Raw genomic sequence first — 26,455 nt, 5'->3', positions numbered from 1 at the left:
AACAGGGTGAACACAACTACTGATTGGGTTACTACAGAGCAAAGTAGGGTTGAAATATTATATATCAGATGTGAATTTAATTGTTTTGTTTTTTCCTCAAGCAGAAGTTTAATGACGGCCTCCAGATACGTCACCCCTCAGACTGTCAGGATTACAACCGAAGGCCCAGATCTGATGAGTCCTGAAACAGACAATGAGTCAGCATTTGTTCACTTCCTGTTGTGTATCATACATGTTTGTTTGACACAGAGATTATTTCCTGCAATAATCCAAAATAAAAAATCTTATTTGACTTTTTGTCGAGAGAACTGCTGACTTTACTGAACCCTTATTGTAATTTCATTTAGAACATTTGCTCACCTCTTTATTGGTTTTTAAAATGAACAACCTTTATGATTTGGTTTTGGTTTCATCGAGTGGGCTCACAAAGAGACGAAGATGAAGATGTGATGATTGTTAATGATAACAAACACATTTAAAAAGAATCAATTTACCAAAGAAACTCAAGTCAAAAGGCAGAATGTGATCGCTGACACGGAAAGTTGTTTTTCACATCTTAAAACAATGAAAGGCTTCTTCTGATTGCAGGAAATTAAGCACCGACATCTCCAACTATGGGTGGTGGAAGACACATTTCACCTTTTACTCTACTAAAAGTTGCAACACACTAATTTAAAAATACTCCATTACAAGTAATCATAATTAATTGAAGTAAAAGTACAGAAGGCTTACCCTAAAAACCTAAAGTAAAAATATGCATAATGTGTCCTCGAAATCTGAAATAAGACATTTTAGAAAACGATTGTGTGTGTTTAGATGAGTAGCAGCGAATTCAATCTGTAACTACCTCAAAACTGTGAATTGAATGGTACAAATATACTTTGTCACAGGTATTGGAAATTGAGTGCAAACACAAGCAGGAAGGATCCAATAGCAATAATGATTAATAATATTAAACAGATGTGATTTTGTATTTCCACCAAAAGGAGACAGTGGCCCTCCACCGGTTTAACGGGACATACATGAGAGTTTTAGATCATGTTCTCCTTAACGAGTCAGATTACACATCGGTTCTTTGTTTTACTGTTAAGGTCTATGACTCTTCACGGACTCGCAGAATAAATCTAATCACACGTTAAAGCCACGTTTCAGTAGCTGTTCGGCTTAAAACGGCACATTGACAGAAAGAACAGCTTTGGTCAAAATGATGAGTTATTTCTATTTACTTTTATGGGGAAAGGTTGTCGTCACTCTTAATGCCACTACTATGGATGCACATATGCATGTATATGAAAATGTTCCTCTTTTCATGCTGTATAGTTTGACTTTTTTATAGTTTAGTCAACTTGTTGCATTAGCAGAATGAATATTTATCAGGATCAGAATCAGAAATGTAGTTTATTGCCAATCTATGTTGCACATACAAGGTGCATAACATTAAACAATCAACAAGAAATAGAAACATATTAAAATGTACAATAGAGTATACAATAATATAAAATAAAGTGCACAACATACAGATAACAGTACTATAAACAAGTATGATGAAGTGTCAAGTGTGTTTAAATGAATAAATAAAATAGTGTATATACAGTAGATATCCTGATCCACACTCCATACCAGTTGGTAGCGGTAATGCACCAATCATTGTTTGCCAACCGCCAATAAACCTCAAAGAAGAAGAATAAAGAAGATCTTATTTTGAAAACCGGATGTTGTCCCCCCCACGTCGGTCATTCCGCCAACTTCCGCTCGCTCCCGATCTGGGGTCCGTTTTTAATGCGTTCAACCATGAATTTCAGAATATAGGTGCGGTAAAGTTTCACAGTGTCTACGGACTTGACCGCAGTAGGCAGACAGACAGACAAACAAACAAACAAACATATAGCCCTGGTGGACAGACATACAGACAGGTAGACAGACAGGTAGACAGACGGGTCCCAGCGGCGTCACAGCCCTGTGTGTTGGTTGGACCTAACGGGAGTTGCAGTGGAAGGTTCCATGCATGTCACCTTTTCACAGTAAACTGTCCATGAAATGCACAGTCTTGTGTAAGCACTACGAGGAGGCCTGTTTGGCAGTTTTACTGGTAAGCGAGCTTTATTTTTTATTTGTATTTATTTCAGTTAATTATTCAAGCGAACGCCAGAAAGTATAGCTAGCAAAAAGCTAACCCTAGCTATGATACAGCAGATAAGCCAATCTATAATACTTGAGCTAAAATCGCTCCTTTAAGCCATGAATGTGCATATTAGTATGTGATTAACTTAAGGTAATAACTCGATTGTTACCTGCACATTATAGTGTCACGTCTGTGATTACGGTATTGTATGATTTTGCTAGCTGAGTGACGTGAGAGGAAAGTTAGCTTAACGTTAGCCAGCTAACATAAACAGCAGCATCATTTGACAATATTAACGGTTAATGGTTTTTTTCCGCACGCGCTGGTAAAGGCTGCTTTTAACCGTTTCTCGTGTGATATCATATTTTAAAATTTTAGCCGTTGGTGATAATCATCATGTTAGCCGTTGGTGATAAACTGCCCGTATAATCTGACACAACAAGCAGGTTAGCACAAAGCTAACTGTCTAATGTCACCGGTGGTTGGCTAAGTTATTTATTTAAGTGCTAACAACCTCAGCTAAAATAAAAATGAAAAACAAATGAATGTTAATGCATTGGGCTGTGGCTGCAAGATGACTTGTCCAGTTAGCTTAGCTAGCTAGCTAACTGGACAGTTGGTACGACTACAATATGATTGGTCGGTTAGCAGCTACCTAACCAGTAGAAACTAATATTTAAAAAATAGAAACCAGTAGAAATTAATATAAAAAAATAAAAACCATTAGAAATAATATAGAAACCAGTAGAAATTAATATAAAATAGAAACCAGTAGAAGCTAATATAAAAAACAATAAAAAACAGTTAAAAGTAATATAAAAAACAGAAACCAGTAGAAGCTAATACAAGAAAACAATAGAAACCAGTAGAAAGTAATATACAAAATAGAAACCAGTAGAAATTAATCTAAACAAATAGAAACCAGTAGAAGCTAATATAAAAAACAATAGAATAAAACAATATTCTTTACCTAAACAACTGTAGTGTCAAAGATAAAATAAAAATAATCCTTTATTAGTCCCGCTGTGGGGACATCTACAGAATTAAAATCTGCAATAACTAAATAGTTATTAATATAGTTATTATTAATACACATTTGACTACAGGGCTGTTTTTCTACTATTAAATAATAATGAGTAATATTCATAATTTGCATTAAATCCCGTTATTGATTCTGATGATTGGTTGGTTAGCAGCTAGCTAGCTATCAGAATCAGCTTTATTGGCCATGTGTGTGTACGCATACATGGAATTTGACTCGGGTTTTCACATTGCTCTCAACGTACATACATAGAATATACAAATAAACAAGAGTGCAAATGGAGGTGCACTATGTCTGATTAATTGTTCATGAGAGTATCGTGAACAATCGTACCTAAACAACTGCAGTGTTGAGCCTGTAGCCTCACCAGTGTGTCTGCAGAAAGTCGCTCACCTTCACTGTAAACTGGAGTAAAGCTTTTAGCTGGATTACAAAATGTCAACGATAAACATGGTATTTGTCTATACAACAGGTAAGATGGATTTGTAGTCTGCGGTGGAAGAAGTTTATCTCATTTATATAGCACATACAAGCAGAGAGACATCCGGTGTATATGTGGAATTAAAGCAAGATTACAATTGGAAAACGAGTTTAAACACAATTAAAAGCCAGAGAACAACAGTGGGTTTTAAGGTGCATCTTAAAAGCATCAATAGACTCAACCTTTCTCCATGAACGGTGCACAGCCAGTTGGCCACATTGGGCGGATCCGATGGGTCTGGTGCTGTAAGGGCTGAGAGACTCTGAAGAATATGTAAAGGTGAGAACATGTAGGGATTTGTGTTAGGATGCAAGGATAGGAGTGACGTGGTCACTATGTTACCGGGCAGCAGCGCTTTGACCCACACTTTACTCGTCTTTACACCTGGCGTACCTCAAGATAAACCCAGAGGCAGTAAGGTTAATGACAGAGAACCCGTTCTAGATTGCATCTGGTGTCAAAAAGAGGCATGGCTTTAGTTTCCAGTTATGGATTCTTTGAAGCAGAGTTTGGACTTCTCTGACCTGTTATGCACGGGTCAACATGGGTCAACATGTGTGTAGTGTTTACAGTACAGACTGGAGTGAGGCTAGTCTGTAAATGTATGGCTAAACTTCACAAAGACTAAATATGATGAAATAGAATGTAATCAGTGTGCATATATAATATTAGTACAAGTAATAATACAACTTTAAATAGCACGATAAAGCATTAAAAAAACCTTTATTCAACCAGGGTAGTTTTCACTGAGAGCAGTGCTCTTTTATCGGGCAGATTTAGATATTATTTTCTGTTTTGATATATATTAGGTCATATTTACATCGATTACCTCATCTGTGTTATTAGCACATACGTCCATAATGTTTGTTTCTTCATCTTAAATCACGATATTATCCAGTGAAGAAGTGTTGAATGGATCAAGGTCTGTGCCAAGTTTGCAAACCAGAAACTATTAATAACCTCAAACTGAAGATTATTGTGTTTTTCCCCCAACATTTTAAACAGCGTTGAGAAAAGACAGCCTTTGCAAACACAAATTGCTGTTCACAAGCTTGATATTAACAATTTGTCTGATGTTTTCAGGACTGATGGCTCCAGAGTGACATGCCATGGCTCTGATGATCCCCCCGGTGAAGCTCAAATGGCTGGAGCACCTGAACAGCTCGTGGATCACGGAGGACAGCGAGTCGATCGCCACACGGGAGGGAGTGTCGGTGCTGTACTCGAAGCTGCTGACCAACAAAGAGGCCGTGCTGCTGCCCCAGCAGGTGCTGTGTCTGAAAGGGCCCCAGCTCCCGGACTTTGAGCGTGAATCCCTCTCCAGCGATGAGCAGGAGCACTACCTGGACGCGCTACTCAGCAGCCAGTTGGCTTTGGCCAAGATGGTCTGCTCCGACTCTCCCTTCGCTGCCGCCCTGCGCAAACGTGTGCTGGTGCTCCAGCGCATCTTCTACGCACTTTCCAACAAGTACCACGACAAGGGAAAGGTCAAGCAGCAGCAGCACTCTCCAGAGAACAACTCGGGCTCGGCCGATCTGCACTCCGTCAGCGAGCGGCCGCGCTCCAGCACGGACGCCCTCATCGAGATGGGCGTCCGCACGGGCCTCAGCCTTCTTTTTGCTCTGCTGCGCCAGAGCTGGATGATGCCTCCTCCACCCACCCCCGGCGGAGGTGCCGGAGGCAACATAAACTTGTGCAACGATGTCATTCACACGGCCATCGACGTGGTCAGCTCCCTGCCGCCCCTCTCTCTGGCCAACGAGAGCAAGATCCCGCCAATGGGCCTGGACTGCCTGGCCCAGGTCACCACTTTCCTGAAGGGGGTGACCATGCCAAACTCTGGGGCGGACATTTTAGGGCGGCGGCTTGCCTCCGAGCTGCTGCTGGGGCTGGCCTCCCAGAGGGGCTCCCTGCGCTACCTGCTGGAGTGGATCGAGATGGCCTTGGCTGCATCAGCCGTGGTCAGTGCTATGGAGGAGAATAAGGTGCTACAGAGCCAAGAAGGGCTCATCGGATATGATTGTTTCATGAACATCCTCATGCAGATGAGGCGCTCTTTGGTAAGTAAACATCAACACTGCTGGCAGATTGGAAGCGTTGTTTCAATAATTCATCCATCTGTATGCTTTATAGTGCAGCTATTTTGATCTTAAGGTGTGATAACTGAAAACATTAATGACATTCTGCACCAACCAAATACAAACATGCTGGTAAATAAACACTGATGATGTCATAGGCTTTCAGACTAGTTATTAACGTTTTTTTCAAAGTTTTCAGGGTTGTCTGTAATGTATCACATGGATTGTTTTTGGATCCTATCAGATTTAAAGGTGCAGAGGTTGTTTAACATTTCCTTTTGGGGGTCTGTGACAAGGCCCCCTAATGAGTGTGATGATTGTAATTGTTTTGAAGTCATTATGGTCTGAACATTTATATATTTAAAAGTGTTTCTTCTGTCTCAGGGCTCCTCAGCAGATCGCAGCCAGTGGAGAGAACCCACACGGACCACTGATGGCTTGTGCTCATTGTATGAGGCAGCTCTCTGTCTCTTAGAAGAAGTAAGACATTTTAGAAGTATTCTCCATATCATTATACTCTAAATAATACACCTCAACATGCTTATTTAAGGCGTGGTTAGTCTTCACTTAGATTCATACGAGTAACTCCTGTAAGTTACCAGTCAAAAATACGTTGAGAGCAAAAGGGAGGAGATGTCAGACACAAATGATTATTCAACATGTCCGGAGCGGTTCTTTACTCGCGTCCTTTTCTTCCAGGTATGTCGAATGGCGTCAGACTACTCTCGCACCTGCGTCAGCCCAGACAGCATCCAGACCGGCGAAGTGCCCGTGGTGTCTGAGACCTGTGAGGTCTACGTGTGGGGCAGTAACAGCAGCCACCAGCTGGTGGAGGGAACGCAGGAGAAGATCCTGCAGCCCAAGCTGGCTGCGAGCTTCGCCGACGCACAGACCGTAAGAGAACAACAGTTCACAAGTCCTCTGTAGAGCTGTGTGTCTGCACATGTTTAGAGAGGAAGCATCTGAAGCTTTCTGACACTGGTAGATAGATTTTAAAGTTAGCACATTTTAAAATTAAACGCACCAATCTGGTTCCCTTTAGAGCTAAATTAAGAACTTTGTGCTCTTGTAAACAATTTCACTTCTGCAAATTACTTGTTGTAGCATGGGATGGATTGTAACTAAGTCCTTTTATGCTCCTCAAGTACTCTACTTCAGTACACGTTTTGAGGTACTTGTACTTAAGTATTTCCATTTTATGTAACCTTGTACTTCTACGCCACTACATCTCAGAGCAAAATATTATACTTTTAATTTCATTACATTTATTAGATACTAGTTTGGCTATTTTGCAGATTCCCATTCTTAACACAAAATCTAAATAAACTAATGAACTATGGAGTATTATTAAGTAGTATATTATGAAGTATATAAAGTAGTTCAAATGAGCTCCAGCTGCAACATTAAAGTGATTAACACATTAATGCATCAATAATTATAATCCAATGATACATATATTATTTGAGTGCATATTGAGTGTACTTTTACTTTTGGTACTTAAAGTATATTTTTAATGCACGCAGCTTACATTTTTTTTTCATCATAAACACATTGGTAGTATAAATATTAACCTGATGACGTGGCAAAAATTCACAAAGCATGACCTAGGTAATTAATGTAAAATGTAATAAAGAAACTCATGAGTTTCAAAATGAATTTAGCTAAGTTTTGTCTAATGGGTTGTTAAGTTTTAATATTGTTTTTCTTCAGAGCATGAATTATACTGATCACAAAGAGCATTTCATAAACATGTGTGACTTAATGCATTCACAGCACTGGTTCTCCTACAGCTGTGCATCAAAACAATGTCACATGCTGTGTTAGATGGATCGACGGTATGAGACAATTATCTCACCGACTTAACCTTTGTTTATAATGTCAGGGGCCTCTCTGCAAGATGAAGTTGCACAAAATAATTTTTCCTGATGTGCTGCTGAATTTGAAGGAAATTAAATCAAATAATCTATCAGAAACTAGCTCAGCCTGGTCTCTTGAAAACTGCATTTTTCAATTGCATTTCCCAGATGACCTACTTAAGTTAAGATATGTAACAAACATATTTGTTTTAAGCCAAAGCAAGATCTTTTACTAAAGTATTTGTTTTCAGTATTTTTTGTTTTGTTTTGTGTCAGGTTAAAATTCACTATGTTAAAATGTGTTTAAAACTGTAAATACGTTTCCCTCAAAAACATAATTGAGAATGCAGTTCAGTTGTATGGGAACGTCATTTCTTAGAGACGGGGTTGTATGCAGGCAGCAACCTCCAGGTCTATAAAGTGAAGCCAAAGCTGCATTCCCTCTAATGTCCACCAGGGGGCGACTCCTCTGGTTGTATAGAAGTCTATGAGAAAATGACTTCTCTCTTGATTTATTACCTCAGTAAACATTGTAAACATGAGTTTATGGTCTCAATCTCTAGTTTCAAGTCTTCTTCAATACAGCATGGTGTTCATTTAGTAAATGATGGTCCATTTAGAGTCAAACAGACCATAAAGCAGGGCATGCTTTAGGGCGGGGCTACACAGTGATTGACAGGTCTCTACCAGAGACGTATACGGCGTCTCTACATCACTCCTCCTCAGTACCGATATGGTCACTTCCTGTTCATTTGTTGCAAAAAGAACAACTAAGATTTCGATGACCTAAATTATAAACTGGAGGCTTCAAAACCGTAGTCCATCAACCAATGAGACAACTACGCCCTTCACAGCTGTAGCTTAGCACCACAGGATTTTACTACAGCGCTGTTCACTCACTCACTCTCTCACTCTCTCTGCAGATTGAGGCGGGCCAGTACTGCACTTTTGTGATCTCGTCCGATGGCTCCGTCCGGGCCTGCGGTAAAGGCAGCTACGGCCGTCTGGGCCTCGGAGACTCCAACAACCAGTCGACGCTCAAGAAGCTCACCTTTGAGCCCCACCGCGCCATCAAGAAGGTGTCGTCGTCCAAGGGCTCCGACGGCCACACGCTGGCCTTCACCACGGAGGGCGAGGTGTTCAGCTGGGGCGACGGTGACTACGGCAAACTGGGTCACGGGAACAGCTCGACACAGAAATACCCCAAACTGATCCAGGGGCCACTCCAGGGGAAGGTAGGGCTATTCTATTCACATGGTGCACATTAGTTTATCTTTTCAATCCAGTAATGGATGATTCAATCTGATGTGTGTGACTGTTGTTCTGTGTCAGGTGGTGGTGTGTGTGTCTGCCGGCTACAGACACAGTGCTGCAGTCAGTGAGGATGGAGAGCTGTACACGTGGGGTGAAGGAGATTTTGGAAGATTAGGTAAGTTGCTGAACTCATTTAGGATCTCTTTTAATGTACGGCTATTACTTTCAAATAGTTCCCAGTACAACCGTGGTGATTGTCCGTCTTCTCACTCACTTTGTAACACAACAATTATTTTATTGTCTTGTTTTTTCTGCTTTGTCTGTCAAAGCACTTTGTAAACTCTGTTTTTAAAGTTGCTATGTAAATAAAGTTATTATTATTAATAATAATAACCCCTCAAGCTAACTCTCTTTAACACGGTAAAACACCATGACACGCAACAATTTGTGACTCATAAACAATTTGTTTAACAAATAACTGTCCATTTACAAAGTTCCACTACTGCACGGCATTCTGGGTAACGCTGTAGCTGACAGATAGTAGCATATCTGTTGACAGATGGGAGAGGCTCCGGCGCTGTGTGTGTGCCGATGTGGTTTGATGCAAATATCTTAAAATGTTTTATTTAGAAAAAGAAAGCTGTTGGTTTTTCTAACTTATTTATTTTTAAGTTCTTTTATTTACTATTTTGTCAGTCATGACAAGAAGAAGTACTGTCAACTAATACTGTAGAAAACAACGTTGTTCTGTTCTGTGTGCCGGATGCTCCGCGTGGACTTTTTTTCAACCCTCCACTCAGACAAGCTAATAAACCTCCACATTTGTGATTTCCGTGCCTAAGTTTTGTTTCATTGTTTGGGGGGATGCAGGTCACGGTGACAGCAACAGCCGAAACATTCCTACCCTGGTTAAAGACATCAGCAATGTGGGAGAGGTGTCCTGTGGCAGCTCTCATACCATCGCTCTGTCCAAGGATGGACGCACCGTGTGGTCCTTTGGAGGAGGAGACAATGGTGAGGAAACCCTTCACCAAGACTTTGTTGTTAAACGTCATCAGTGATCCTGGAAATTGAATTTAAATAGGAGCCTTCTGCAAACAAAAATGTGCACATAATTCTTTTGTATTTCTTCAAATTGTACTACAGTGTGAGTACATGCTCATACAAGTGAAACCACGTGTTGTCCCGCAGGAAAACTCGGTCACGGTGATACCAATCGAGTCTACAAGCCAAAAGTAGTGGAAGCCCTGCAGGGAATGTTCATCAGAAAAGTGTGTGCAGGAAGCCAGTCGTCTCTCGCCTTAACCTCCACCGGACAGGTAGGACAGCAGTCCTAAAGTGTTAACCAAGACGGGACAAAAGCCTGGTTTGTTGAGGAATAAGAGAAGGCTCTTTGTCCCAAAGAGGGAATTTCATACTACTGTTTATGCATTCCTGCTGACAGCCGGTTGGATGATGACAGTGATGACGTGTTGCGTTACAGAGCTCTTCTTTCTCTGGCTTTGTCTCAAAGATACAGTCTCACTGTTTTTACTCCTGGAGACCAAAATGAAATGATTTGCGATGTGAGCAGCAGAAGAAATCCTCTGCTGGTGTTGATTGGTGCCACTTGTTCTCTAGGTGTACGCGTGGGGCTGCGGTGCTTGTCTGGGATGTGGTTCCTCTGAGGCCACGGCTCTCAGACCCAAACTGATCGAGGAGCTGGCTACCACCAGGGTGGTGGACATCTCCATCGGGGACAGTCACTGCCTGGCCCTGTCGCATGGTTTGTCTTTTTTAAGCTTTGTTTCTTTTTCTGACGGAAGTGTTTGTCGCACATGATGTGTTCAAGGACCGTCAGAAAGACAGAAATCTGACGATAATGGCGTTTTTTAACAGCTCCTGGCTGTGATGAACGGTGTAGTTTCTGCGATTGTTTAAACATGCTTTTCAGTCCCGCTGGCGGGTTTTGGGATTCAGAGGGTCGGTAACTCTGAGCAGCTGGTGCTGCATTAAAATACATTTGCATGTCGTCAGGGATCAGTGTGGCAGTACATGATAAATCCACGGCCTCTGGTCAAGTCACAGTGTGAACATGATTTTCCTGCACAGTAAGATTTTATGTTTGTTAAACAAGTGACAGAGCTGTCGCAAGTAGCGTGATGTAATAGCAAAAGGAATAAGGAATAAACCCTGTTTGTTTAGGCTAATACTTAACTGAAGCTGGACCGTATATTTCAGCTCAGTGCAGTATGATTCTATATCTAATCTTGTATTACTTCTCCAGACAATGAAGTTTACGCATGGGGCAACAACTCCATGGGCCAGTGTGGCCAGGGGAACTCCACGGGGCCGATCACCAAACCCAAGAAGGTGGTGGGCCTGGACGGAGTCGCTATTCAGCAGATCTCAGCCGGCACGTCCCACAGCCTGGCGTGGACCGCCCTGCCCAGAGACAGGTCAGCTCAACATCAGAGTAACTGCTGTAGCGACGGTAGCATTGAACATAAACATAGCCACAGGGGAGAGAGACCCCTGGACTACTTTGTACAATTGATTGCACAATATAGGTCAAAGGTCAGTGACTGCATGTGAAATGTGCAGCAGTTTCTTTTTCCTTCTGTGTGACGTTAACAGTTAACGTCATGTTGACTGTGTTACTGACTTAAAGTACAGAGGGTCTCCAGTGAGTCTGAGGTTAGATTTTGATAAACCATGCAGTTCTTTTAGATGAAAGTCACTCTGTCTCCTAATGTGTAAAGGTTATAAATATAATAAGAGATTATATAGTCAAAACATTATAAACACCATGTCAACGGAGTAAAATCACCAGTTTCCTGGTGATGAATCTGACTTTTAAGTATAATCTGATGAGGTCATTACTTGATGAACAATACGCAGCGTCTGTGGTGTGATGATGTTGATTCAACCTTCAAAGTAAAGTGATGAGATTTCTTGGCAAAAAATAAAATAAAATAGGAAACCACATTGAGTCACTTTTATTTTGATATGCAGTGTTCACAGGAAGTGACTTAACATTTCAGACAGAAACCCTGACATACACACTGGAGGTGTGTGGTTTGAAAGTTATTTAGAAGGCAAAGACTTGAAGAGCTTGAAGCACAAAAAGTCAGGCTATCTCGGGTCTGCTGCTTCGAATTTCTGTTTCAAATCCGTCTTCTGTGAGTAAGCCGACTTTATTCCTGCTGTTTTAAATCAGTGGAAAAATGTGAATATGAGGCACTAGAGCTCTTCATATTCATATTTATATTCATATGAATACTTACTCCCTGTGGCTCTGTAGGCAGGTGGTGGCTTGGCACAGGCCCTACTGTGTCGACCTGGAGGAAAGCACCTTCTCCCACTTGCGCTCCTTCCTCGAGCGCTACTGCGACGGCATCAACAGTGAAGTCCCTCCTCTTCCTTTCCCCTCATCCAGGTAAACACTCACAGCCACCATCACTGCACTGACAGAGAAATAACCGTGTATAATGATGCACCTTCTCTCCAGGAAAGAGGGTCGTTATTATCAGATTCACGGTTAATTACTAACATCTCTATTTAAAAGTTTGACAAATGCGCTCTTTTGATTCACATATGATTTTAAAGGAAAACATATTGACAGAAGAATGACATGTTCAAACAAAGGCTGTGATATGTGTAAATGATTGAACCATAGCACGTTTTGTCTTTGAGCTTTTTTGGGCGTTATCTATAATAACAATGGTCTAAAATGACATAAAGTTGCATAGTTAAGTAAAAGAAATCAGATTTCCTTGAGGGAGGACACTGAATTACCCTCCATTAACATGAAATAGCTTGATGTTGGGCTCTATGTGGTGCCAGAGACGTAGAATGATTGTTTGTGACAAGTTCTACCAGTTAAACACACAAGAAGCAACATAATATATATAAATATGCCGAGATATGTAATTCATTTGCACGTATTTGTGATGAATGTGTCCTGACACTGAATAACAAGTCTTAGGATGATTCAGTTTACTGGATTGTTTTAAGTCTCTCGTCTTTTATCTTGTTTTTTACTTTTTTCTGTTTAGTTTTTTTTAAGTCTGATTTTTTTATGTGTGAAACTTTCACACAGTCATCTTGGCAATAAGATTCAATAGTCCTGGCTAAAATTAAATACATTTGAAAAAAATGTATTTGCAGGGAGCATCATAACTTCCTCAAGCTGTGCCTTCGGCTTTTGTCCAATCATCTGGCTCTGGCTCTGGCCGGGGGCGTGGCCACCAGTATCTTAGGTCGGCAGGCCAGACCGCTGAGGAACCTGCTCTTCAGACTGATGGACTCCTCAGTGCCTGACGAGATTCAGGAGGTAAGAAGATGCTCATACATACACAAGGTCACAAAGTAAGACCAAGATAGAAAGTAATAAAATAATAAAACGGTTCACAACAGTGACACTTTGTGAAAAAACACAAAATATTTAGGATGAAGTTCTCACTCAAAGAAACACGGAGCTGCAGCAGCATCTTTGTCACATTTTCCATGCCTGTAATTAAAGCTGTTTTATTCTATTTCATTCTCAGCTGTTCTTTATGTAATCATGGTGAATCATTGTGATTAGCACAGTGGACATTAAAGGGACAGTAGTGATGTTATGTAGTGTGTTTGTATGAGGGTCTTCTCCACAGTCCGAGTTCTACTACAGTAGATGAGCTTATAGAAACAGACAGGAGAACCATGTTCTGCTGTGGACGTATTCTAGACTCCTAAAATAATCTCTATCAGTTTAAGTTTTAAGCTTTATTTAGAATGTTTTCCCCTCTTTACCTTGCTGTCAAATTGCTGACACAAATTAACCAACAGATAGAGGCAGCGATAGATCAGCAACTCCTGTGATCTGTGAGGTAAAGTTACTGGTTCTGTGAATGGAGTAGAACAGCTTCAGTTCTCTGTTCCCTTGTTTATTTTGTGTGACTTTGGTGAATCCAAACCAGCCAAAGTCACAGGGTAACACAAACAAACTGATATTGATTTATTTAAGTGTCTACACACACACTCTGACTATGAGAAAAGTACTTCACACAACCCTACTTCAAAACATCCAAACAGTACTTTCTTAAAATGTCAACAAGCTCTGGATCTGTTGCCTCACCTGAAGGTGTGTGTGTGTGTGTGTGTGTGTGTGTGTGTGTGTGTGTGTGTGTGTGTGTGTGTGTGTGTGTGTGTGTGTGTGTGTGTGTGTGTGTGTGTGTGTGTGTGTGTGTGTGTGTGTGTGTGTGTGTGTGTGTGTGTGTGTGTCCGTCCGTGTGTCCGTGTGTCCCCGTGTCCCCATCAGGCGGTGATCGAGACTCTGTCGGTGGGGGCGACCATGCTGCTGCCTCCACTGAGAGAGAGGATGGAGCTCCTTCACTCCTTGCTGCCTCAGGGCCCTGACAGATGGGAGAGCCTCTCCAAAGGACAGGTATGCTACGCTACCTGATACACACACACACACACACACCTGTCAGGATCCATGACTCTGGATGCACGTGTAGAGTTTTAGTTTGTGAACTCCAGTGGAGACGTTTATGCTTAAAACGGAGCACTTTTTTTTTTTTTTTTTTATTTATTTTTTTTACATTAATCTCATTGTTGGACATTAAAAGTCGGTCACAGCCGCTGGTTTACATTACTGTACTTGAGGTTTGTATAGATTAATAAATGCTCTGTTGGTTGATAGCTCACGTTGTGGCTTTGGTGGAGTAGAAGGGTTTGGTTCCTCTAAGTGGCCAAAGAGCGTTCCCCTTCTTCCCAATATGCATTTGATCAAGTCTTTATTAGGAAATTGGGACTTTGTGCCATAATATTAGTTTAAGGTTCAGCCGGTTAGCTTAGCGTTTTTCTGGCTAAGTTTGGCGTCTGTAGCCTGACGTTAATGTAGCGATATAGAAGCGATATCGATCATATCAGTTAAATCTTGGCAAGAAAGCAAATTGAGTGTCTTTTCAAAAATATCAAACCATTCCTTTAAAAGTACTAATTTGCTGTTAATTTATGGAAGATTTCTGCATTTGCAAAAAAATGTGCAGTTACCTCAACAATTTAAAAACAGTGTTTCATGAAATATGACTAAATCAGAGAGCTGTGATGACCTCCGCCGAGGCCAGCTTGTTGACTGCACATTGGACTATTTCCTCTCAGTATGAACCTCCGTGTTTACCAGTTTAACACAAAGTGCTGTTTGTCGGCTTGTTTTTCTTTCTAGGTCAGCAGTCTCATTCTAAACGTGTGTGTTTTTGTGCCACAGAGGATGCAGCTAGACATAATCCTGACCAGCCTCCAGGACCACACCCACGTGGCCTCGCTCCTGGGCTACAGCTCTCCGGCCGACGGGCCCGAGGGGCTCTGCTCCGGCCCGGGCTTCACGGCCGTCCCGGACCCGACGTACAGCGACACGGCGGGACACCCAGACACCCACCTGGCCGAGATCCTCATGAAGACGCTGCTCAGGAACCTGGGCTTCTACACCGTGAGTAGATGGTTGCTGCAGCTCTTATCGGAGAGTTCGCTCTTATTGATTCAGTGTGTGTGCCGCTCGATAACAAACCATTATCTGAGGGGTCATTAACGATCTGTTTGGAATAGACCGAGGCAGACGTTACTCAGGAAGGAAGCGCCGTTGTTTCACCCTCTCCATCTCCCTCATTGCTCCTCTTAATACTGGAGTGCTGGAGGCGGAGCATGACGCATATATAATCCTTGTTTATCATCACCTGCTGCGAAGCAGTGGCTTCTTCCTGTGCCTCGTTCTCTAAAGACGGCTTTTATTGATTGTCACACACACACACACACACACACACACACACACACACACACACACACACACACACACACACACACACACACACACACAGGCTGTTTTCAAGTTTGTGACATGATGCAGACAATAATGAACATTGATTAGACTGCCAGGCTTTCTGCTTATGAGTCACTCCTTTTGAATTATTCGCCTCTCACTGAATTTCCCCTTTTTGCTCCTCTTGCTCCGTTCTTAACTATCGAGCTAAAATCACAACTAATATAATGTAACAAAAAAACTGTAATTTGGTTGGTCTAAATTTGAAGATATTCATATTTAATATTTTAATCCAATTTGATGTAAAAGTACAAAAGTATTGTCATTAAATATCCTTACAATATAATAAGTATTAATTATGCAGAATTACCTATATCAGAATAATGTGTAATATTTTACTGAGTAATAATTATTGATGCATTAGTGTGTACATTACTTTAATGGTGCAGCTGGTAAAGGTGGCTCCTATTTTTAACTATATATATATATACACACACACACACATATACTGCTGGGAATCTTGTGGAATAAAGTTTTACATTATTTATCTGAATCTGCAAAATAAATTAAGTTTTCAAAGACATGTAGTGGCGTAAAAAGTATAAAACAGAATAAAATGTGAATACTTCAAAAGGTGGTTTGTCGAACATTTTCTGCTTTGAAAACACGTCTTTCGTGTTCAATGTTCAATTCATTCTTTTATTCTTCAAGTAATGTGTTGTATTTGATCAGAATACTGTCCCTCATGTCGTTCTTGTGTTTGTGTTGTTGTGCAGGATCAGGCGTTCGGTGAGCTGGAGAAGAACAGCGATAAGCTGCAGCAGGGCACGTCCTCCTCCGACAGCAGCCAGCCGGCTCACCTCCACCAGCTCCTGTGCTCCCTGCAGAAGCAGCTGTTGGCGTACTGCCACATCAACTCCGTCACCGAGGTACGGCCGCTCGGCTCGTCTTGTTCAAACACGCCGACTCTCTTCCACGGATAACTTCTTCATTACGTGGAAAATCACGGAGTTATTCAAACTTCTTGGTCCGGTGCCAATCGAATCATGTGTTTTAGGATTTTTATCTTAACACTGGTGAGATGATAGCTTCACCATTGCCTCTGATGTCCAATCTGATGAAGTCATTTACTCTTTAATGCACATCTAATCTCAGAACTCACATGGTCTTCTTCATGAACACATTCCTTTTATAACTGATGCATATTTATGAATCACAGTTTGTGTTTTCAGGATGTCATGCTCTGTGATAATGTGACGTTGTTCAGCAGCCTTCAAGCCAGATATTTGAATTTAGATTCAATTAATTAAGCGTCTTGAGACATTACGGGCCTCGTGTTTTCTCTCTGCAGAACTGCAGCAGTGTGGCTTTACTCCACAAGCATCTGCAGCTCCTGCTGCCTCACGCCACCGACATCTTCTCCCGCTCTGCTGCTCTGATCAAAGAGAGTTCCTGGAACGGCAGCATACGAGAGAAGCTGCAAGGTGAAGAGGATCAGTTCTTCTCTTCTGAAAGAGATGAAACGCCGCCTCGTCTCTCTCTTGCTCTCTCTCTCTCTCTCTCCACTCTCTCTATCTTCCGCTTGTCCACTTCTGCCTCTTCGTTACAAAACACTTTTATTATCTCTCTTCTTCTCACGCTACTCCCTTAAAGACAGTAAATCACAAACATTTACAAACAATTTACAAACATGTAAATCATTTAGGTTATATTCTTTGATATGAAACATGATAATTTATTCAAAGTAAACAAAAAAGATCTTTGGAATACAACTTTGTATTACTTTTCAATATCATGCACAATATAACCTTTTTCTATTTTAGCTTCTATTAGGTACTGGTGTCAGTATTACTTCTCATACACTGAATACGTATTACTCTATTGTTTATATATATTTATAATCTTCTTGTTCTTCTGTTGTAATCTTTGATCAATAATTTCCTTTGAGATTAATAGATTTCTATCATATCTTTTATTTTTACCGACTCTTTTCTCTCCCTCCCTCTTTGTTTTTTTCCATCATTTCCTGTGTTTTTCAACCTCCGTGTCTCCATCATCTCCAGATGTGATCTACGTGTCGGCAGCAGGCAGCATGCTGTGCCAGATCATCAACTCGTTGCTGCTGCTGCCGGTGTCGGTGGCGAGGCCTCTGCTGAGCCACCTGCTGGACCTGCTGCCTCCTCTGGACCGCCTCAACAGGCTGCTGCCTGCTGCCTCCCCTCTGGAGGACCAGGAGCTGCAGTGGCCCCTGCATGGTGAGCAAGAAGCTAAAGAAACCCTGACGCGCATCACATCATCAAAACATGTCTTAATTAAAGTCTGCTCTCTTCGTTCTTTTCACAAGCTTTCATGTTTGCTTTGTAATCTATATCGTCTTTATATAATGAGTGTTTTACCATCCGGCAAAGATATATCGAAGGAATCCAAAGCATGTACTCTATCATCACACGAACAAAGTTCCCCTTGCGGGATGAATAAAGTATCTATCTATCTATTCTCTAATATCTAATAGCAGACAGTATCAACATAGATTAGCTGTTTGGTAATATGAAAAAACATTCATGTGAAGTTAAAAAGTGTGTTTTGCCCCTAAAAATATAAATAAACTAACGTTACTCAGAGTAATAGGAAGCTTTTTTAGTCATGCAATAATAACCTATTTTAACAGTGTTTTTCCCTCAAAGCTGGGTGGCAGTTTATATTACACTGGCTCTATTCAAAGATTTAGCATCTCACTTTTAGCATTTACTCATTTTGTCCTCTAGACATTTTGAGGTTTGTGAGCCACAAATGTAATTTATAACTCTTGTTTTTCTAGTTTTCGATATAATTCCCGGCTGTAAGTCTGCACAAATCAAAGGTTGTGTAGAGCTCTCAAGACCTTATTATCCCTGAAAGTGTAAACTTTCATTCATACTGTCCTTCTTCCACCACACAACCTTCACTGTCCAGGTACGTCTGACTTTGCTGAGCCGGCCTCGGTGATGTCGCTGCCACAGCCGGCGCTCTCCTGGGTGTGGCTCGTGGACCTGGAGAGGACGGTCGCCCTCCTCGTGGGCCGTTGCCTCGGTGGGATGCTGCAGGGGGCTGCTACCTCGCTGGAGGAGCAGGATACCGCCTACTGGCTCAAAACTCCCCTCTTCAGCAACGGCTTGGAAATGGACATCCCACAGCTCGGTAGGGAGGGGGCGGGTACGGTGCTGTGACGGTTTAACATGTTCATCACTGGCAGTAACCTTTAAGCTGTTGAGGGCAGTTTGTGTTTCTTCTTTTTGCCCTTTTATTCTTGAGACGATGAATGTTTGTCCACTTGTGTCTTTCAGACTTGTGCATCAGCTCATTGCTGGAGGCAGCACTGTCCGGTGACGAAGAGCAGAAGCCCTTTGACTCCACACTGCGTCCCGACTTGAGTGTCTTGGTGGATCTGGCGCTGTGTTCCTCTAAAGAACCTGCCAACAGCCTCTGGATCAACATGCAGGACTATGGCATGAGCAAAGGTCCCCTTTTTGACTCGGCATGTAATGAATTCTATTGTCTCTGAGCCAGAGGCATCAGTCTTGACAGTGAACTGACTGTGTGTTCTGTTACAGACTGGGACAATGCGTCTCTCAGTAACGAGTCCCTGTTGGACACTGTGTCCAGGTTTGTGTTGGCAGCCTTATTGAAGCACACAGGGCTGCTGGGCCAAGCCTGTGGAGAGGGCAGGTACAGTAACGTCCTATTTATGATGTGTTAAAGGTCTCCACATTGTCCCACAGTGCCAGAATAGATTAAACATCACATGTCACAAGTATATTTTTATTTTCCCCGTCAGGTACCAACCTTCTAAGACCCTGGCGGAGGTCTATCGCAGTGTTTACAAGGTGCGGAACCGCCTGCTGGCCTGTAAGAACATGGACTTCGTCCAGACCAGATCCTCTTCACGTGAGAGGAGGGTGAGTTTGCATTTAAAGTCTCACAAACTGCTTTTTATAATTCAAAGATTAAACATGATGAAACAGAAAAAACATTTTCAAATCCACTCATGGATGTTATTTTGTAACATTTCTGTCAGATTTCAGACAATCAGGACTCCCTGGACATGGACCCTCAGGAGAACTCGTTCACGCGCACCATCGATGAGGAGGCGGAGCTAGAGGAGAGAGCCGACCGCGAGAGAGAGGAGGGGCATCAGGAACAGGACGACGAAGAGGATGACCGGGAACACGAAGTAATGACGGCTGGAAGTGAGTACACCTGCCTGGAGTTGTACTTTTTATGTGTGCTAGTATTTCATGTATCTCTTAGTTCATTCGAGGCTCTTTCTTTTTTTCCGCCTGCTCGCATTCATTCACATCTCTGCTTCGTCGTTTTTAAACTGGTGAAAATGCTGAACAATTAGTTTCTGCTGAATTTCCTTGGCAGTGTATCGTGTTGGGGGAAAGAAGTGTAGGTGCAGAAGTTGCAGTGGTTTGGATATTTATTTAATGATGAACGTGCAGTTAAATTCTAAATTCAATGGTAATCTCAATTTATTTTAATATGACAAAGCATCCCAGTGATGTAACCAATACTGTTCTCTTGTGTTGTGTTGTCACAAAACCAAATTAATGACTTTGATACCTGCTGAAAATGATTTATTATTTGACCAACGTGTGTTCATACCTTTCAGGACTGGAGAAACTGTAAATTTAGATGAGCTGTAAGTTCATATGTCTCCATCTTCACATGTCACACTGCTGCTTATGACCGTTTTAAAGTGGCAATTAGAAGATTTTCATTGGGACAAATGTCTGTTAAGTCACTATCACTGAGTCATATGGCCTATTAATGAAAGTATTGCAATATTTATACATTTGCAGTGTTAAAAACTGGGTGTTTGTGGTGACATTCCCAGAAGAATCTGCTGTATTACAGTTTTTCTTCATTATATACACACAAAAAATTTAACTTTTGAAAATTTGGAACTCATTTTGGAACTGAAATCTGAAGGATTGACACTTTAATTCCTTGCAAAAAGAAGTTATAACAGTGCTGTTACCTCTAAGTGAAATGCTCTGAGTGAATGTAAGTGAGTGATGTAGTGTGTATGTCTGGGGCTTTTATTGTGAAAGGTGAGAACGGACAGAGCCGCCGCTGCTGTTCAACTGGTGGAAGCAATAAAGAGTTTTCCGTCTTGGTTCAGAGGACGGAGCCTCCGTGATGTTATTGGATTATGAGTAGAGACACAACTCACAACCCTCGGCTGCAGTACTTTAATGCACCATTTTGCTTTGTGCAAGTACTTGTATTTGCAGCGTGCATGTGAAAGAAAATAAAATCGGTTGGCACGTCCACTAAGCCTGCAGCGAGTTGAAGCCACACACACACACACACACACACACACACACACACACACACACACACACACACACACACACACACACACACACACACACACACACACACACACACACACACACATATAAACACACTGTCATTTTTAAAGTAACGATACTAATAAGATGGGGTATGTACCGTTTTCACGGCAGCGTGGTGCGATATCTTGTATCGGTATAACGTGCAACACTAGTATGTTATTCAGAAGCTCCTGTAGTCAAACACATGTGAACCAGTTAGTGTCATTGAAGGAGACATAATGTGGTTTCACAGTGTGTCAGGATTAGTGTGTAGTCCTGCTCAATGTGGCTTCTGACGTACTTTAACCATTTTGAACCAAAAGCAGTTCACGTTATTCTGTAGCCGAGATCTTCTCTGTAATCTAAAGTCCTGCTCCTCTATGGAACCAGAACCATCATGACTAGAATTGGGGAGAACTAGAACATGTCTTTAGTGCAGAATAACACAGTTATGATGACGTCAATCATAAAAAAGTAAAAAGAAAACAAGTTGAATGTCTTAGCGTCCACAAGTGTTACCAATGTTAGAATAAACAGAGGCTCCACTTGCTTTTTAGAGCAAACGGTTTATTCGGGTCGAGATTTTTAAATGGTAATAAGAATACAATGTTTTTGATTAAATATCAAACATTTTAAGCTTCGTTTTGGCTGCTTTTTTGGCGGAAGCGTTCGTCTCACATGATGTGTTCAAGGACTGTCGAAAACATCTGACGATAATATTGTGTTTTTCACAGCTTCTGGCTTTGATAAACGGTGTTGTTTTGGCGAGTTTTTAAAGAAAACATGCTTTTCATCCCGCCAGTGGTTTTTGGTGGAAATCCAGTAGATGTCTGTGTGTTGATGTCTGATTGTAAGATCCTTGTTGTAATTTAGGTCCAAGGTGTGCTCGGAGGATTTGTGATGTGTTTCGTTGGTATGAGCTTTGGTTCTGATCTTTGCAGCTCGTCCACATTGAGTGTATTGTGCGGCTGTTGCTTGTCCTCTAACCCAGCATCTTGTGTGTGTGTCTGTCTGTGTGTCTGTGTGTGTGTGTGTGTTTTATTTGTGTATGTGCATCTGGCACCACACAGAAATCTTTCAATGTTTCCTCTCAGCGCGGGAGGTGGCTCGCAGTCGGGACAGAGAGCGGGCCAGCAGCAGCACAGGACTGGGCTCCGGCTCAGCCTCCAGGACCGGAGGAGGCGGAGGAGGAGGAGGAGAGGAGGACACTGTCCTGTCTCAGGGTCTCCCAGAAGGCCAGGACCTGTACACGGCCGCCTGTAACTCTGTGATCCACCGCTGTGCTCTGCTGCTGCTGGGGGTGAGCCCCGTGCTGGGGGAGCTGACCAAGCAGAACCAGGAGGAGGAGGGCCAGACCCAGTCCGCCACGGGAACACAGGAGTGTCTGAGCTTCATGACCAGGTCTGAGCACCTAGATTCATTATGAAGGGGGGTGGGGCTGACGCATCACAACTCAAATAGTTGGTTCCCTCTTCAGTGGTGATTTTGTGCTGTTAGAATAACTCTCTACTGTAAAATGAGGCTAATGTAACCGCAAAGTATTAAAGGATAGTTCTACATGTTAAAAACAAGCTTATTAGAATTAATTTAGCAATGGTGTAATGTGTGTGCGAGACATTTTAAAATTTAAATATTACCGACACTTGAGGCTTTATTAAAGGATTCAAATGACGTATTTCCAACTGTTTGACGTACGGTTTAAAATCACACAAGTGAAAAACTAAGACATGAAACAGTTCAGAAGCTAAGACATAGAATCACTACACAGGGCTGTAGCTAATAGTTTAGAGCTTCATTCGTAACGTTGAAGTTTAAATTATAAATCAACATTTGAATGCTGCGCACTTCTTCTTCTTTTTGCACGTCTATTGATTCTGTTTGAACCTACAGTAGTATTTGTACACCGTTGCATATACAGATCAGGCTCCACTGATATTAGTAGTATTAGTATAATGTTAGTATTCTTATATTTGTCGATCAGAGCGTTGAAATGTCCAAAAGTCAGCATTTATTGAATAAAAGATAGAAATTGACAACATGTTTATACAAACTATAAACAGGAAATAGACGGATCAGTCTAGCAGCAATCAAACAGGACCATACGTCATATTTATATAACCACAATAACTAAAGGCTTGTACATTGTTTAGGTTGACATTCAAAGATTAATTCGAAAACCTTAATAGAAGCTTTGAGTGTAAAAAAACAGCCCTATTTATAACATGATATAAAATGCAATAATGTATATCTTTTAGTAGACAGTTGTACAATAATTTTTAAAATATATAAACTGTAAATATATTATATATTCGCACGAATGTAGTAAATGTTTATGCGTAGTAAAAATATATTCTGTACAGACAGAGACGGAGTAAACAGTAATTATATAAAATGGTGAGTCATCTTTTATATCATCTTTGGGGTTCAGTTGATGTTTAGTTCCGTCACAGTTGTAACCGGTGTGACGTCTTTTTAAGATTAGTTTGTGTTTGTGTCTGAAGGAGTGAGAGTCTGAGCGCTGAGAGCCGCTCAGTGCAGAGCAGCCCGAGTTACAGACTCATAAAGTCCAGGAGCGAGTCAGACCTCTCTCAGCCCGAGTCAGACGAGGAGGGGTGCACTCTGGTAGGACACACACACACACACACACACACACACACACACACACACACATCAGACACACTCTATATATATCTCTCTATCTATATATTATATAGATATATATCTCTATACCCGTCTGCCTCACTGCTTTGGTATTTGTGTGATGTAGAGATGTCTCTGTTTCCTGTTTCAGAGCGGAAGGAGGAACGTTGACCCGGACTTGGCGTTCTCTCACAAAAAGAGAGGTAAAGATGATTTTCAGGAAAAGGTCCGTCTGATGTTGACGAGTGAGGGTGATGGCAGGTCGTCAGTCACACGTTACTCTTGTCTCTCTGTCTTTTGGTTCCTGTGTGGATAGTTTATTTGCTTCTTTTGGGGCAGTTGAGCCCCAAAGACAAGAGGAGCTCCAAGCAAGTACACGATGGCATGTTTCTTCCTCTCGTTAGCTCACTCCTCCATGACTGTGATGCCCCCCCCCCCCCCCCCCATTCATCTCTCATGATGAGGGCCTTGTTTTGAGCTTCACTTCAAGACACTGTCATAGTCTACCATCTGTGCTAAGGCACAGACAGCAAAAAGACAAAAAAGACCATACAGATGTGCCTATTGTTCAAATAACAGTTCATTCTTCTGTTACTTTGCACAACGAAGGCTCGTTCCCAGTGAAGATTGTGATTTGTGAGAGTTTTCATGGACTTACCCGTCGCAGAAATCATCCGTACTGATGTAGTGATGTTTAGAAGTGTGTTTGTGTGAGGTTCTTCTCCACAGACAGAGTTCTACTACAGTAGAGTTTATAGAAACACACAGGAGTACAATGTATTTTAGACTCCTTAAAGAAGTTTTAAGCTCTATTTAGAATATTGTCACCTCTTTACTTTGATGTCAGAGAACTGAAGCTGTTATCTCTGATCTCTACAAAGACACCAGACTACATTCACAAAAACAGTGACTTTTCTCCCGTGTTCTGAGAGGTAGAATTACTGTTTTTGTGAATGGAGTCTTGTGTCGTTACAGAGAGCAAAGATATTCTATAGCTTCGGTTCCCCGTCAGAAAGGTGAAGAAGTGAAAATATTCTAAATAAAAGTTAAACTGATAGAGATTATTTTAGGAGTCTAGAATACGTCCTCAGCAGTACATTGATTTGTGTGTTTCTATAAAGTCATCTTCTGTAGTAGAACTCTGATGATGGAGAAGAACCTCATACAAACGCACTTCTAAACATCTCTACTGTCCCTTTTTAAAATGAATCATCAGTACTGATGCTTAAACTTCAGTGCTTTCAGTTAGAATATGGAAACACGAGCTCCGGTTGCCATTTCACTTCTCAACTGCAGCATTTTTACCCTCAGTGGGTGTTTGAAACTCAGTGCGCCCATTATAGACGAATCCATAATGGCTCATAAAGGCTTGTGCCCGCATGACGACTCAGCATTTCTCCATTTGATGAGCTCTTATAGAGTAATAATGCATTGCCCTGCGTAGCTCCTAAGTGCTTAAAAGCAACATGGCCCATCCATCAAAAGCGTTACGTTGTGCATTTAAACATCTGAAAGGCTCCTCTCTTCCTCCCGTCTTCAGGCTTACTTCAGAGCTCACCGGACTCCCTGGCCGAGTCCTGGTTCCGGGCCAAACTGAGCCGCCAGCGGAGCTACAGCTCGGCACTGTTCTATGAAGAGTCGGAGCTGGACCTGAGCCGCTCGCTGGGCATCCACGCTCTCATCGACAACATGGTCAGCTTCATCAGCGGCGATGTGGGCCTCGCTCCGGCCTTCAAGGAGCCGGAGGAAAGTATGTCCACCAGCCCACAGGCGACTATCCTGGCCATGGAACAGCAGCAGAGCAGGGCAGAGGTGAGGGGCTCTCTCAGGACCTCTCTGGGTCTCTGTCTCACTCGAAGTGATTCACTCTTATTGGTGCAGAGCCACAAGTCTTTTCTGACCCGTGACGTGAAATATGAGGCGTGACACACAGCTTCGCCACACGTCATATTGAACTGACTTCTCCAAAGCAAAGGATGTCTCATTTAGTTAAATTCCTCAACTCCTCTCTCCTCGTGTGTCTTCAACTCCTCTCTCCTCGTGTGTCTTCCTCGCCTCCTCCGCTCACATCTCAGGTGGTAGGCACTAGGATGCAAGGAGAGGAGGCAAGGAAAGAAATTGATGGATGTACAAACTCAATCCCTGTGTGTTCATGGTAATGAATGAATCTACACGTCATCAATGTGTTTTAACAAGAGGAAGAAGAGATATCAGGCTTTGATACACACACAATACGTGTTATTAGATACTTGTTACTAGTAAGAAAATGATAGAATATAACCAGATTTATTCTTTAAAACTACGTAGTGTCAAACAAATGAGGCAGATTTTCTAAAAACAGTAACATGTTATTGGTGATAGTGCAGCTAAAAGATCTAGAAAACATATGCGATGCTGTTAGAATGTCCACTCGACCACTGGGATGTGTTTTTAATCCGCAGCTGCGGTTGGAGGCGCTCCACCAGATTGTGGTGTTGATCTCCGGCATGGAGGAGAAGGGCAGCCAGCCCGGGAACGCGGATCGATCCGGCGGCGCCTTCCAGTCCTCCTCCCTGCTCACCTCCGTCAGGTTGCAGTTCCTGGCGGGTTGCTTTGGCCTCGGCACCGTGGGCGCCGGAGGGCTGAAGAGGGAGAGCGTGCAGCTGCATCACTACCAGGTACGTGTGAGCCTCATCAATTACTGATACTGATGAGCATCGATAGTCAAGTGACAGTTCAGTTTAACTCAAACTTGTAATGCTGCAACATTTTTGCTGCTTTGATACAAATGGAAAGCTTGCACAGTAGATGTCAAATGTAACTTCATTTACTCAGATTTAAGAA

At 42.0% G+C, this 26,455-nt stretch overlaps 1 protein-coding gene across 4 annotated transcripts in view; it reads left to right on the top strand.

The window, feature by feature from the left end:
• Positions 1-1,805: 1,805 nt before the first annotated feature.
• The window catches only part of herc1 (HECT and RLD domain containing E3 ubiquitin protein ligase family member 1), a 59,314-nt gene continuing 34,664 nt past the window's right edge, over positions 1,806-26,455 (top strand). For 3 of the 4 annotated variants that reach the window (XM_079162275.1, XM_079162274.1, XM_079162273.1), the window contains exons 1-27: positions 1,806-2,089; positions 4,729-5,705; positions 6,108-6,203; positions 6,423-6,617; positions 8,503-8,814; positions 8,912-9,008; positions 9,704-9,847; positions 10,025-10,152; positions 10,454-10,598; positions 11,100-11,271; positions 12,117-12,251; positions 12,983-13,148; positions 14,115-14,240; positions 15,066-15,287; positions 16,391-16,543; positions 16,966-17,098; positions 17,678-17,869; positions 18,567-18,791; positions 18,938-19,111; positions 19,205-19,319; positions 19,429-19,549; positions 19,669-19,840; positions 22,063-22,393; positions 23,494-23,614; positions 23,784-23,835; positions 25,173-25,444; positions 26,074-26,289. In XM_079162275.1, the coding sequence (XP_079018401.1) occupies positions 4,755-5,705; positions 6,108-6,203; positions 6,423-6,617; positions 8,503-8,814; positions 8,912-9,008; positions 9,704-9,847; positions 10,025-10,152; positions 10,454-10,598; positions 11,100-11,271; positions 12,117-12,251; positions 12,983-13,148; positions 14,115-14,240; positions 15,066-15,287; positions 16,391-16,543; positions 16,966-17,098; positions 17,678-17,869; positions 18,567-18,791; positions 18,938-19,111; positions 19,205-19,319; positions 19,429-19,549; positions 19,669-19,840; positions 22,063-22,393; positions 23,494-23,614; positions 23,784-23,835; positions 25,173-25,444; positions 26,074-26,289 (5,166 nt within the window). In that variant the 5' untranslated portion in view covers positions 1,806-2,089; positions 4,729-4,754. The remainder of the gene's footprint in view (positions 2,090-4,728; positions 5,706-6,107; positions 6,204-6,422; positions 6,618-8,502; positions 8,815-8,911; positions 9,009-9,703; positions 9,848-10,024; positions 10,153-10,453; positions 10,599-11,099; positions 11,272-12,116; positions 12,252-12,982; positions 13,149-14,114; positions 14,241-15,065; positions 15,288-16,390; positions 16,544-16,965; positions 17,099-17,677; positions 17,870-18,566; positions 18,792-18,937; positions 19,112-19,204; positions 19,320-19,428; positions 19,550-19,668; positions 19,841-22,062; positions 22,394-23,493; positions 23,615-23,783; positions 23,836-25,172; positions 25,445-26,073; positions 26,290-26,455) is intronic. The other variant, XM_079162276.1, reaches the window with a different exon arrangement.

This window comes from Pholis gunnellus (genome assembly GCF_910591455.1).
Source record: "Pholis gunnellus genome assembly, chromosome: 1".
In the NCBI taxonomy this organism is placed as follows: domain Eukaryota; kingdom Metazoa; phylum Chordata; class Actinopteri; order Perciformes; family Pholidae; genus Pholis; species Pholis gunnellus.
This window is presented reverse-complemented; position numbering and strand designations above follow the sequence as displayed.